The 13,107-nt window shown below is 44.5% G+C and overlaps 2 protein-coding genes across 7 annotated transcripts in view; one reads left to right on the top strand and one right to left on the bottom strand.

Moving 5' to 3' along the window:
* Window positions 1-12,601, top strand: part of DHX32 (DEAH-box helicase 32 (putative)) — a 63,209-nt gene extending 50,608 nt beyond the window's left edge. For 3 of the 4 annotated variants that reach the window (XM_030940521.1, XM_030940523.1, XM_010357778.2), the window contains 5 exons: window positions 6,715-6,906; window positions 7,655-7,804; window positions 9,433-9,620; window positions 10,558-10,739; window positions 12,079-12,601. In XM_030940521.1, the coding sequence (XP_030796381.1) occupies window positions 6,715-6,906; window positions 7,655-7,804; window positions 9,433-9,620; window positions 10,558-10,739; window positions 12,079-12,250 (884 nt within the window). In that variant the 3' untranslated portion in view covers window positions 12,251-12,601. The remainder of the gene's footprint in view (window positions 1-6,714; window positions 6,907-7,654; window positions 7,805-9,432; window positions 9,621-10,557; window positions 10,740-12,078) is intronic. The other variant, XM_030940522.1, reaches the window with a different exon arrangement.
* BCCIP (BRCA2 and CDKN1A interacting protein) overlaps window positions 1-13,107 on the bottom strand; it is a 28,677-nt gene that overhangs the window by 3,935 nt on the left and 11,635 nt on the right. The window contains exon 7 of one of the 3 annotated variants that reach the window (XM_010357792.2): window positions 7,322-7,400. In XM_010357792.2, coding sequence (XP_010356094.1) covers window positions 7,322-7,400 — 79 coding nt within the window. Of the gene's footprint in view, window positions 1-7,321; window positions 7,401-12,383; window positions 12,835-13,107 lie in introns of those variants that run through there. The other 2 variants (XM_010357795.2, XM_010357810.2) reach the window with 2 other exon arrangements.

The raw sequence follows: 13,107 nt of genomic DNA, 5'->3' as shown, positions 1-13,107 counted from the left end.
CTATACTATATATAACATTTACATGTGCTCATAACATTTACATGTACTAAGAGGAGAATGGGAGGAGGCAGGCTGCCGACGGCCCTCACGCGTGGCCCCCCCATAGCTCTGCCGCAGCGCCTGACACCTGCAGGTAGGACTGGCACTGCCCAAACAGCCCAGAGAGTCGAGCAAATATTCTAGCACTGACTGCCAGGAGGCCACAGCCTAGCTAGGTTTTTAAGTTAATGAAGGTTACACTATTATCTGTTTAAAGGCTACACAAAAGTTACTACTAGACTCAGATGAGGGAAGGAAAGACAAACATGCCAAAGCAACTTTCTAGGGCCAGTGTGTGAGGATCCTGGAAACAGTAAAGTAAATAATGTTACAGAAAATGAAAACAAAATCTGGGAGAGGTTTTAAAGGGCCCAGAATGGAAGTACTTTTGGCTCCTGAAGCCCTTTAGGCTCTTGTGGGCCTGGTAACTATATGGCTTATCATTTAAGCTGATATGTTTTTGAGTGCAACAGTCCAGGCGGAAAGATGGCTGTGGCTTAGGAGTGGCCCCTCCCTACTAACAAAACAAAACAAAACAGCAGTTTAACTTAATAGACCCTGTTTATTTTGTGATGAATTCAGACAAACGGACCATCTCCCTGTGAACCTCACAGGACAGGGGCATGAATGCTGTTAATGATTAAAGGTGGAAACAGATACCACCCTGGGCAGACTGGGATAGATGGTCCCCATATTGAGAAGACTACACGAAAAGGCGCAGGCTCTTGGGCCAGGCTGCCAGGGCTCCAAGCCTGGCCCCATCAGTCACTAGTGGGGTATTATTCAGCAAATTAGGACTCTCATTGCTTCACTTCATTTATCTGAATATGAGGATAATCAAAGCAACTGGTTCACAGAGTTATTAAGATAAATTAGTTAACACATGCATGCCCATGCCCCTTAGAAAAGTGACTAGTGTAGAGTAAATGCTACAACATAATGATCATCGTGTGAGTGACTCCTACCTGAGCTCTGCACCACATGGGCCCCGAGCTGCAGAGCATCCTAGAAAGAACAGTTTTAATGGGTGTGAGAAGCAGATAATGACCCTCAGGTATTAGGAGACATCACCAGATCGCCTCTGAGATGGGCCGGAGCCAGGAAGAGCCATGGTAGGTAACAGCAGGAGCACCAGACTCGGGAGTCCAGCGCAGCTGTGCTGGCAGAGCATGCCACGTAACAGTTTCAACACTGCAGGCGGAAGGCCCAAGTTCAAAACCTCACTTTACATACGACAAAACAGCTGGGTGGCCATGTGGCTTTGGCAAGTCACTTGTCTTTTTCTCATCTGTAAATTTAGGGTAGAGTGTCTGCCCTCTTGTATCCTGGGGTTATTTAAAGGTACAAATGAGATGTTTATGCAAAATTGCCATGTACAGTGTAAAGGAGTAGGAGTTAAGCAAATACCAGGTTGTGTGAACACATCCCTGTGAAATTAAGTGAAGCAGAAGCCTTTCCTCCTTGTCCTCTTCAGAACCAACTCTTAATGCTATTCCCCAGAGGCCCTAGAGATCGTAGAGTCTTAGGGTCTACACCATCTCTTCATTCTTCAGTTTCTGTCCCTGTGGACTCTTTTACACAATCCCCAAGTCCCAACTCTAAAATAAATCAGAAACAGAAACTTCATTTGCTCCTTCAGCCCTCCTAAGTGATAACCGCATTTCTCTCTATCTGTCCATTTATGTAAATGTGTATATACATTAATGCAGGGGTCCCCAACCCCCAGGCCATGATGGGTACCAGTTCATGGCCTGTTAGGAACTGGGCAGAGTCTTAGCTGCTCTCTGCCCTAAGCTTTATGATTTACTATGTCAGCTCCTGGAAACTCCCTTGGTCTAAAGTCGAAAATTCCCAAGAAAGGGAACCATTGATTCCATTTGAGAAGCAGTCCCCTGTGACTGGGGTTAGTGGTGATAATGTGGTGGTGTCACGTGACACAAAATCCTGCTCCTAGAAGTATGAAAGTGAAGGTACAGTTCCTATAAAAGGGGACAATTTGGAGGTAAAAGTGCACTTCCAGTAGAGCAGGATTCTTGATTTACATGTGCATCTCCACGTATAAATGAGACTGTCCACACTAGAAGGGCCAAGGGTGAGGCTGTCCCAGATGTGTGCCTGCCCCAGAGCCTTGCCAGTGCCAATAGCACAAGATACTCAAAATAGACTGAGAGCAAATAATAATTTGAGCCTCACCTTTATAAGGAAATCATGAACCAACACCAAACATAAAGTCCTTTAACTGCTCATATGGAAAACACCCATTGTATGGTCATTTTAAAACCCATCCATTTTTTTCCTGTCTTTTTCTAGGTTGTTCTGGGACTGCCAGTTCCATACCATCTAACTACAATGCCAACTCTTGTATAAAGATAGTTCTCTCTAATGGTATGAGGGTGGGGAGAGTCTTCAGCTAGTCACCACTATAAAAACCTGGGGCCAGCTTCCTGGCTGTAAGAAGTTACTAGGAGTGGGGACCATTGGTAATTTGTGAAGTGGCAGGACTTTCCCAATGCCTTTATGCTTGAGGAACACTGACTAGGCGGGTGCCCTCTAGAAGGCCTGTAGTCTTCCCAAGAACATGAGCAAAGGCAGTCACGTGTGGGAGACAAACTCGGCTTCCTTATTCCCCACTTAGTCCTTTCTGAGGCCTGGGCAGTAGGAGTCATGTGACATGCAGGGAGAGTCGAGAGGATCAGGAGGTGCCTGTGGCTGTCAAAGGTCTGCGTGTGTTTCCTTCCATGTCATGGGCAGGAGCAGAGCTGGCGTGTGAGAGGTCTTCGGGCACAGCTAAGCTCAGAGGAGCTGGCCTCCACCTGCCTCACGATGTGGGTGGCACTGGGAGGGCAGTGGGGACACTGCCATTACCTGAGAGCCCTGCCCAGGGCAAGGCTGGACACAAGGATCTTGGCTCCCAACCATGGGCAGGGAGTTGAAAAATGCTTTTCTTCAGCTTACCATGGAGGCTGCTCTATATCTAATATCCTTTCCAACTCTAATGACTCAAATCCAGCCTTACTTCTCTGCCCTTATTGGGAAGAAAGGGGGTTAAGGAGTGTGGTGGCAGGAGAGGGAATGGCCCTGGCTTTGGGGACTGGTTACCAGGAGACCCCCTGCACTATTCTCATGGAAATATATGTCCACTTTAGACAGGAGAAGGCATGACATGATGCTATGATGCTGCCTCTCCCAGGCACATTCCCAGGAATAATTGCGCCTGAAACTTTCACCTGTGGGAAGTACATATGAATATGTTGGCGTACATTTGCATAATGCCAGCTACCTTGAGAGGAAATTCAGTGTTTCTGAGCCATTTTTGCCAGGTTAGGCAGAAAGTAGGCCAAAGATTGTTATAACAAAGGAGAGCTGGCTGGAGGAAGCCTCCTGAGCACCTGAGTAGACAGACTTCCTGTGAGGGTTTGGGAGCCAACCGAGGCTTCCTACCGTCTGACATCTCCAAAGTTGGCGTACATTATAAGAACACAGGAAACATGCTGCATGGGGCTGTCCGCTCTGAACTGCCATGGCCTTGGACTCCACTTGGCCTGTGCTGGGCTCGGAGTTCGCGCTGCATTGGCTCCTCCTCTGCTGGTTGCAGTTTAATGACCTCTTTGTTTGTAACTAGGTTTTCTACTGATGCCAAGGAAGGAAAATGCAGGCACATATTGGAGCTTGGCGTTTGGGGCTCCATGAAAAACAGACACACAGAACAGTGAAGAAATACTGTAATGATAGCCCTTCACATTACTTTGAGTGATGGTAGTGGAGGAGGAGTGTGACCTTGCAGTGAGCTATTCTACAGGGAGTGCAGCTGCTGTTGGCAAGCGAGCCTAATAAAAATGATGTTTGGTTCATCTCAAAATTGCCTTCAGAATAAAGCAGTCTGATTTTGCACTGGCAAAACGAAGAGGCCTGACACTAAAACACTTCTATTCCATTTGTTAGCATTACTTCTATTCCATTTGTTAGCATTACTTAAACAGCACTGCCCTAAAGAACCCCCATCTAAACTCTTCTGCTTTTTAGCTAAAACAAGTTTATGGGCCACACTGGGGAGATATCTTAAAATGCAGAAGATAATATTAGCAAATCCTATTTAGTTATTTATTAATGTTCCTTCACCTCTGTAATCTGCATTCATTAACTCATTCTTTCTAATATAATAAAACCCCAAGAACATCCTCTCCTTTTCTGTTGTTAGGACCAGAAGCAGAATCATGAAGTCATTTCTGTTACGAATTCTGTGTGTGGCCAACTCAGCTCCAGGGTGTAAAAGTGAATAGTAGGTGCCCTTTGGGGGACAGAGCCTGGCTGTCAAGGACAGCTTAAACGGACAATTGCCAAATATCCTGTAACTTAAAATGCAGCAGCTTTGCTCATTTATAGAAACTGGTTTCTGAAAGGCTTTCAGTAATTGTTTGTACTCCAGCCCCTTCCTGCTCTGTTTAAGATGCTTATTTCTGATGCTGCTTCTTGTACTTTCTCCAGCAGATCGGCTGTTACTTTTCATGTCATGCCTCACTGATAGAACTCTTGAACTTTTTTCCTGAATAGCCCATCTATTTCCCATGATTGTGACTTCTGAAGGTCATGGTTAGTCCAAAGGTCCCCAAGAATGAACAAGTAAGACGGTAGTGCTGTATGTCAGGATCCAGGCAGGACAGGAATATCTCTGGGAAGCCTTAAGCTTCTGCTCAGTTTTAAATCTTGATGGGAAAACATTCAGAAATAATAGGGAAATTCAACATATTTGCCCCAAGGTGAGGATGAAAGCCTTGCTGCAGTCGTCCAGCGCATGTCTGGGTTCCGTGCAGATTTCCCTTGAGTGGTCTGGCACTGCCCCTCACTCCCAGTAGCAGATCTTTTGCCTGCAGTGGGTGTGTCAGGCTGAAGTTATACTGGTGCTTGTTCAGCTGTCCTCCCACAGGACTGGAAGTGTGGTGGGCTGCATCACAGCTTCTCTGAGTCATTTCCCAGACCACAGTAGTAGCTTCTGATACCTTCCAGTTGTCCTGACAGGAATGGAGGAATTTTTGAGACGGAGTCTCGCTCTGTCACCCAGGCTGGAGTGCAGTGGCACGATCTCAGCTCACTGGGTTCACGCCATTCTCCTGCCTCAGCCTCCCGAGTAGCTGGGACCACAGGCGCCTGCCACCATGCCCAGCTAATGTTTTGTATTTTTTTAGTTGAGATGGGGTTTCACGGTGTTAGCCAGGATGGTTTCGATCTCCTGACCTCATGATCCACCCACCTCGGCCTCCCAAAGTGAGGTTTTTGATCTACTCAGTTTGCCTGAAATTTAGACATATAGCTTAATGATCAAAGTTTAGACAGCATGTAAGTTAAGTTTTTACTATTTGTTACTTTGAACTCCCAGGAGCAGACAGGTTCAAGCGCCTCTTAGGTCCCCAGAGTCTTCAGCTCCAGCCCACCTTGCATTTACTGGAACTAAGAGAAAAACAACCTAGTGGCTCATAAATCCTGCAGTTTAGGGGTGCAGCTTTCTATTATGGAATTTGCTTCATTGTGTGACCTTTATTGCTATACCAGGAACCAGAAGGGTGGAAAAAACACATGTATTTATTTAATAAATATTAGGTTGGTGCAAAAGTAATCGTGGTTTTTGCCATCGAAAGTAATGGCAAAAACCGCGATAATTTTTGCACCAACCTATATATAGCCGTATTCCACAAAGAGAATATATTTCTTTAAATAAATGGATTTTTTAAAACTTTGGTAGAGATTAAGCATATATAATACCACATCATTATCGATGTTACATAAAAGAGAAATAAAGAGATGGAGAGAATCAGCTTGCTATCTTTATTTCTTTATTTGCACTGGGAAATAACATCTTTGTCTACTATTTCTAGCATCTGAGTTCCAGGTCAGTTGTGATTAATTTTTCTCTGTATTATGCAATGTATTTTCCTGCTTTTCATGCCTCTCTACTGGATACTAGATCTTGTACATTTTACCTTCTTGGGCACTGAATATTTTTGGAGTCCCAGAGGTATTTTTGAGCTTTGTCCTGGGATGCGGTAGATCCTTTCAGGTCCTGCTGTATAGATGTGTCAGGTGGCACTGCCCATCTAGGGTTTCTCCCTTGTGTTTTCTACCCACTGCCCCACAAATCATGAGGTTTTCCAGCTTGGCTGGTGGGAACAGGCCCTACCCTAGGTCCTGAGTCAGCACCACTGTTCCCTCTAATCCTCTCACATGGCTTTCTCTGGCCTGAGGTGGTTCCTTACACACATGCGCTGATCAGTGGGGCTCTGCTGCCTAGTTGAGGGAGCTCCCTCTGGCCCATGACTTATTTGTGTGTCTCTCTCTGGTACTGTGACTGCAAGTTCCGGCCATGTTAGTCTCCCGGGATCCCTGGCATTGTTTTCCTACTGCAGGGAGGCTGGCAGGCTCCACCTGGGTTCCCCCCGCCACACGCACACTGCAGCTGGGACCCTCTTCAGAGCATGAGCTGGACAATCACAGGGCTCCCCTCCTGAGTTTGCCCTCTCAGGAATCACTATCCCTCACTCCCTGGTATTTGGTGTCTTGCAAACCATTGTTTCACATATTTTGTCCATTATTTGCTTGTTTCATGCAGGAGGGAAAATCCAGTACCTGTTTCTCCATCTTGGCCATATGAGACTCTTAAATTATTATTTTTTCCTTTCCTAGCACCAGAAAGTTTGATGCAGGCATTGGAAGACTTAGATTATCTGGCAGCACTGGATAATGATGGAAATCTTTCTGAATTTGGAATCATCATGTCAGAGTTTCCTCTTGATCCACAACTCTCAAAGTCTATCTTAGCGTCCTGTGAATTTGACTGTGTAGATGAAGTGCTAACAATCGCTGCCATGGTAACAGGTACTCCTTAATGACTATTCTTTTTCTTTTTTTGCAAATCTGCACTAGGTATAGATTTAAATGGGATCCATTTGAAATTATATTTTGAGGATAAAATAGGAGAGATGGTGATCAATTCATTTAACCTTTTGAAATGATAGTGAGGTATTTTAATAGGTTAGAAAAGGAAATTTTTCTTAATATGAAAAATTATCTTAATATAAGAAAACTAAAAGTTCAGCAAATTTATACATCAAATGTATGAAAACATAGTAGGTTTTTTCTACTGAAGTAATCAGTGCAGATGAACAAAATGTGTCACTAGAGGTGTTTTTCCCCAAATAATGATGTGTGCTTGTTTTTTAATTTCCTATTGGCTTCATTCATCCTGGCTTGTATGTTTTAATTTATTCTAATACTGGGGGAACAGACCAACCATTGTGCCGTATCGGAACGGGTTCCAATCCTCTTCTTGTGTCTGGACCTCCGAGCACCTCAGGTTTTCCCTGCTCCTGCTGGAATAAAGCAGGGTATTAACCATATTCAATTGACCTTAGAAAAGCAAACACACACACACAAAAGGAGAGGGAGAATTAGGATGACTCACTCTAAATTTCTCGGATTTCTAAGTAAACAAGAATAACATATTTATTCAGAGAACCAAGACAGGAGCCATGCCACTAACAGTTGTGGCCCCTCCCCTGTGCAAGTTAGGCTAAGATAAAATGTCTTCATTATTGCTAACCATGTGACCTTTTTCATTTGAAAGCTCCAAATTGCTTTTCACATGTGCCACATGGAGCTGAAGAGGCTGCCTTGACTTGTTGGAAGACATTTTTACATCCCGAAGGAGATCACTTTACCCTCATCAGCATTTACAAGGCCTACCAAGACACAACTCTGAATTCTGCCAGTGAGTGTAAGTGAATGCTCAGAAATTACCTATTCATTCCACCTTCCTTTCCCCAGATAAGTCTGAGTCCTTGTTATTCATCAAACATTCTTCTTCTTTGGCCCTGTTGGCCCCTTGAATGCAATGGCACTTGTGACCCTAAACGCACCCACAGGCGTCTGCAGAGTGGGAGACGCTCACTCCCCCTGCTCCCACGGAGCTCTGGTGTGCCACTATGGTGGGCCTGTACTCCCAGAGCTCCAGCACTCCACTCAGCCAGCCTTCAGAGCAAGCTTGCTTGGTGCATGGTGACGGGGACTCATACATGGATCTGCGGAGGAAGACAAGGAACAGCCACCTCTACGTGCCCACTGTGTCAGAGCTGTGCTGTGCACCTTCCATATCCTGGCACATTCACCACGTGCATGCAGAGAGGCTGCAGAGCTCCAGACACTGGTGCAGAATAGGCTGGGGTGCTGAGGAGAGGCTGCAGAGTTGCTGATGGAGCTAGGGAGAGGACAGCAGAGGGTGTCCAGAGAACAGAATGGCACGTGTCAAAGCACAGCCACAAAGTCCTGTGTATGCCTGAAGGGCAGTGGGTAGATTACCTGTCACAGGAAGGTACTCAGAAAACAACTGGAAGCTGCTATGCAGAGACAAGAGGACAAACAGGGCAAAGCAGCGTGGCAGAGGCTGGAGTCACCCATGAAGGGCAGCCAGTGAAGTCCCTCCCTGAAATTTTCCATGATGCATCTTTTACCTCCTTTGCTCTGAAAGATGGTGTGAAAATATGTGTAGTGTGAAAAATATGACAGCAATTTGAAAGAGTAGAATTGTATAAAGAACAGGGAGTTAGTGTTTCAAAGCTGAACAGAAAAAGTTATCAGTGGAGCCAGAAGGTACATGGGAATTTGGTGGCATCTTTTGAGGGCATGCTGAATGGGTGATACTAAGTACATGCTCTCATTGCTCCGAGCGGTGCGAGTGGACAGGATGGGGTAAATGAGGGTCTTCTGCCTGCGGTGCCACGGCCATGTACATTCCCAGGTCCATCTTACGTAATTACAGGTGGCCAGAAAGACTAACTTCAAACTCACTCACATGCCTGAATTTTAATATAAAAGTTACAGCTAGGATAGATGAGCTTAACTGTAACATAATTCCCAAATCAACCTGGTAGTAATCCTTTTCTTATCATTAAATAAAATATGAGATATTTTCATAGATCAGAGGAAATTATACTGTGGGCTTTTTTCTGCCTAGTTTGATTAAATTGGGCCACATACATCCTTGCTGTATGCATAGAGACAAAATATAGATCTTACAAAATCCTCTCTGGCCTTTATGAGCCACAGGTTAGTGAAATACATCTTCAGTCACCACTAGGAAGTTTCCACAGTTGGCTGGGATCACAGAACCCCAGCAGGTGGCATAGGTGCTGTCAGTGGCACCGTCTCCCTTCCTGGTAGCGCCCTGACAGCCGACCTCGCAGCCACCAGAAATCCTTGTCCTTGCTGCCTTCCTGCCACTCACCTGTGTGGCCTCCTTTGTAGGAGAGGAGAGCACAGGGCTTAAAGATGGCAACTGCCTGGCCTGGGCTCTTTAGAACCTCTGACAAATCATTTCTAAATAGCCTTGTGTTCTTTCCCTCCTAGACTGTGTTGAAAAGTGGTGTCATGATTACTTCCTCAACTGTTCAGCACTCAGAATGGCAGATGTTATCCGAGCTGAACTCTTAGAAATTATTAAGCGAATCGAGCTTCCCTATGCAGAACCTGCTTTTGGCTCCAAGGAAAACTCTCTAAACATAAAGAAAGCTCTTCTGTCTGGTTACTTTATGCAGGTGAGAGGGGGTGGGGTTGCCCCGGCATAGGCTCCCCTGAATTGCACATATCCAGGACATGCTGCCAACAATCGCTCACTTAGGATGATGATTTCGGGCCGGGCGCGGTGGCTCAAGCCTGTAATCCCAGCACTCTGGGAGGCCGAGACGGGCGGATCACGAGGTCAGGAGATCGAGACCATCCTGGCTAACACAGTGAAACCCCATCTCTACCAAAAATACAAAAACTAGCCGGGCGAGGTGGCGGGCGCCTGTAGTCCCAGCTACTCGGGAGGCTGAGGCAGGAGAATGGCGTAAACCCAGGAAGCGGAGCTTGCAGTGAGCTGAGATCTGGCCACTGCACTCCAGTCCAGGTGACACAGCGAGACTCCGCCTCAAAAAAAAAAAAAAAAAAAAAAAAGGATGATGATTTCGACATTAAGTAAAACTAAAAATCCATGTTATTATTAAAGATTTGATACTTAAATATCCTTCCCCTCAAGGGAATAAAGGGCCAAGGCAGAATACGTAGTCTTAATGGAGAAAAATGACATTTCAGTATGGATTTCCTCATCTGTAAAGTAAGGTTGCTACATCACAGGGTCATTGTGTGCTAAACACCAAGTGTAAAGCACTTGGCATTGGAGTGTATGTCGCCCATAGTATGGCGGGTAGTGTGCTACGTTTCATCTCATGGCCAAAACATTAACCTCACAGCTGCACTGTTTTAGCACAGTGCCCTGCTGTTGCTGAAGTTAGTTAACATCACTGTCTCAAAGTTTTAGGCAAAACATGCTTATGGCTTATTTTCTACATGTGAAAATAGGAAACATGAGTGGCAAATTTTAGTTTTAACTATCCCGTATGAAATACTTTGCTATTTTCTTCAACAAACATTTTTGTATAATGATCTCTGTATTAATACAAAATCTTTTTTCTTTAAAACTCTGCCTTTCAGATTGCTCGGGATGTTGACGGATCAGGTAACTACTTAATGCTGACACATAAGCAGGTTGCTCAGCTGCATCCCCTATCTGGTTACTCAATCACCAAGAAGATGCCAGAGTGGGTCCTCTTCCATAAATTCAGCATTTCTGAGAACAACTACATCAGGATTACCTCAGAAATCTCTCCAGAACTGTAAGTTTAATGGGGAAGAAAGGGTTGTATTTTTTTTTATTTCATACCTGTAGGAGTAAATGACAAATTTGGCTTTTATTCTTAGTTCTAAAGTTTACACTGATACAATCTTAATTTATGCTGAGAGTACCTCCTACTAAGGGCAGGCCTCTGTTGATACCTAAGAAATGCCCCTGCCTTTTAGGAGATTACAGCAGATAAAAGAGTGTAGAAATAAAAACAAAGACCATGTGTCTTTAAGAGGAACAGAATGCTAGAGAAATGCACTGTTTGCAGGTGCATTGACCTTGAGAGGAATGAGCTCAGCCATTTTTCAAGAGCCACTGCAGTTGGAGTTGTCAGGGAAGAGGAAGGAGGGGAGGCTGAAGAGAGAGGCAGGCACCACCAGAAGGTGTTAAGGCTTTGTGAGCCACATAGTTTACATTTTATCCAAGTGCAGTACACAGCAATTGGAGCATTTTAAGCAAGAGTAGCATCTTCTCAATATAGTTTTAAGGATCACTGTAGCTGGCCAGGGACCTTGGGAGGCCAAGGCAGGAGGATGGCTTGAGCCCAAGAGTTCAAGACCAGCCCTGGCAACATAGCAAGACCCCGTCTCTACAAAATAAAAAAAAATTAGCTGGGCATGGTGGCACACGCCTATAGTGCCAGCTACTTGAGAGTCTGTGGCAGAGGATCGCTTGAGCCCAGGTCAAGGCTGCAGTGAGCTATTGTCACACCACTGCACACCAGCCTGGGAGACAGACCAAGACCCCGTCTAAAAAGAAAAAAGAACTGTGGCTGCCACATGAATGGAAAGGAGAGGTAGTGGTGAGAGTGAGACTACTCTGCTAGTCTTTGAGAAGCCGCTAGAGAGTCTGGATCCATTTTGAAGTTTCCACTACTATTCCGGCAAGTAGTGTTCAAGGCAGCAACCGAGAGTGACTCATAGGTGTCTGGCTTACGCAGCAGGATGTGGAGTGGTACTAGTTAAAATGAGAAATAAGCAAAGATAGCCCCTACCCAAAGCTCTCCTAAGCATACATGATCGGTGCCTCTCATATGGTGTTGGGTCTTAGAGGAAATACCAGTTTCCACTAAAGGTTAGTGGTAGACAGCATTTCCACTGTGTGGCATAACACTAGAGAGACCAACTTATTCTAGAAATACAACAGCATTGGCTGCATGAAAACCAGAAAGTATTTATTTTACAAAGTCGGACTGAGATACTGAGGAGTTCAAATTAAACACCGGTTCTGCAGGTCGATGCTCCAGGGATGGGAAGTGCCCAGACATAATGTTTGGTGTCTCTCACCACCTTCCCCACTCAAAATCTAATCTTTTTGTTTTAAACAAACAGATTTATGCAACTGGTACCACAATACTATTTCAGTAATCTGCCTCCTAGTGAAAGTAAGGATATTCTACAGCAAGTAATGGATCACCTGTCCCCTATGTCAACAATGAATAAGGAACAAAAAATATGTGAGACGTGCCCTGAAACTGCTGAACAGAGATGCACTCTACAGTGACTCCCCAGCAAACGCAAGGTGCAGTAGGGTCCCAAAGTTAGCTGGATGGCTGAGCTGCTGGGGATGGCAGGCATGTGACGCGAAGACGGATCTCACACCCACAGGACGGTCTTGAAGAAAATAACACTGTGTATATTATTTTAAAATAAAAAATAGAAGTTTTTATTGAGTTCTCTAAATTACTACTCCATGTTTTTCTTCTTCTTGGAAAAGTTTTTAAATCAACCACTCATAATTTGATCAAAATTTTAAAAAACTGATATTTTGTAAATGTGTCACAGACACATGGGTCAGAACCCTACTTTTTGTGGAGGACCTTAATCTGAATAAAGTCATGAGTTTTTCAGTAAATCTCTACTGAGTTTTCTGGTAATGTTACAAAAACAGGCCCATCACTGTCCACTGGAAATGGGTTAAATAGATAGATATTCTTTCAGTTTATCCATGATTTCGTTCATCTTGTCGCCTGGAATTAACATCACAGTTCGCAAGGGCGTCATTGGTACGTCATCAAAAGACCATTTGCCTCCCAGACAAGTGTCGCTCTCCTCCTGCACTGAGTAGTTGAACTTCAGAATTGCCTTCTAAACCAAATAAGTAACCATGAATTAAAAATCGGGACAACCCAAAGACAAAACCCATTTAATCTACGGCAAAGAATATTATGTTTGGCATATGCTTAAATAAGAATGAGAGCTAAAAAGAAGCAAAACTCAGAATTTTAAAAGTTCAAATGGACATTCAGGCAGAAGTTATAAAACACAAACCAAGTAGATTTTAAACCCACATGAGGAACAGGGATAGAGGCATGCAACTTCTAAGAGATGAGCAAGCAGCTAAGTGATATTTTCATGTAA

Source organism: Rhinopithecus roxellana, chromosome 11, assembly GCF_007565055.1.
Source record: "Rhinopithecus roxellana isolate Shanxi Qingling chromosome 11, ASM756505v1, whole genome shotgun sequence".
In the NCBI taxonomy this organism is placed as follows: Eukaryota; Metazoa; Chordata; class Mammalia; order Primates; family Cercopithecidae; genus Rhinopithecus; species Rhinopithecus roxellana.
The sequence above is the reverse complement of the archived record's forward strand: the minus strand, read 5'-3'. Positions and strand labels throughout refer to the sequence as shown.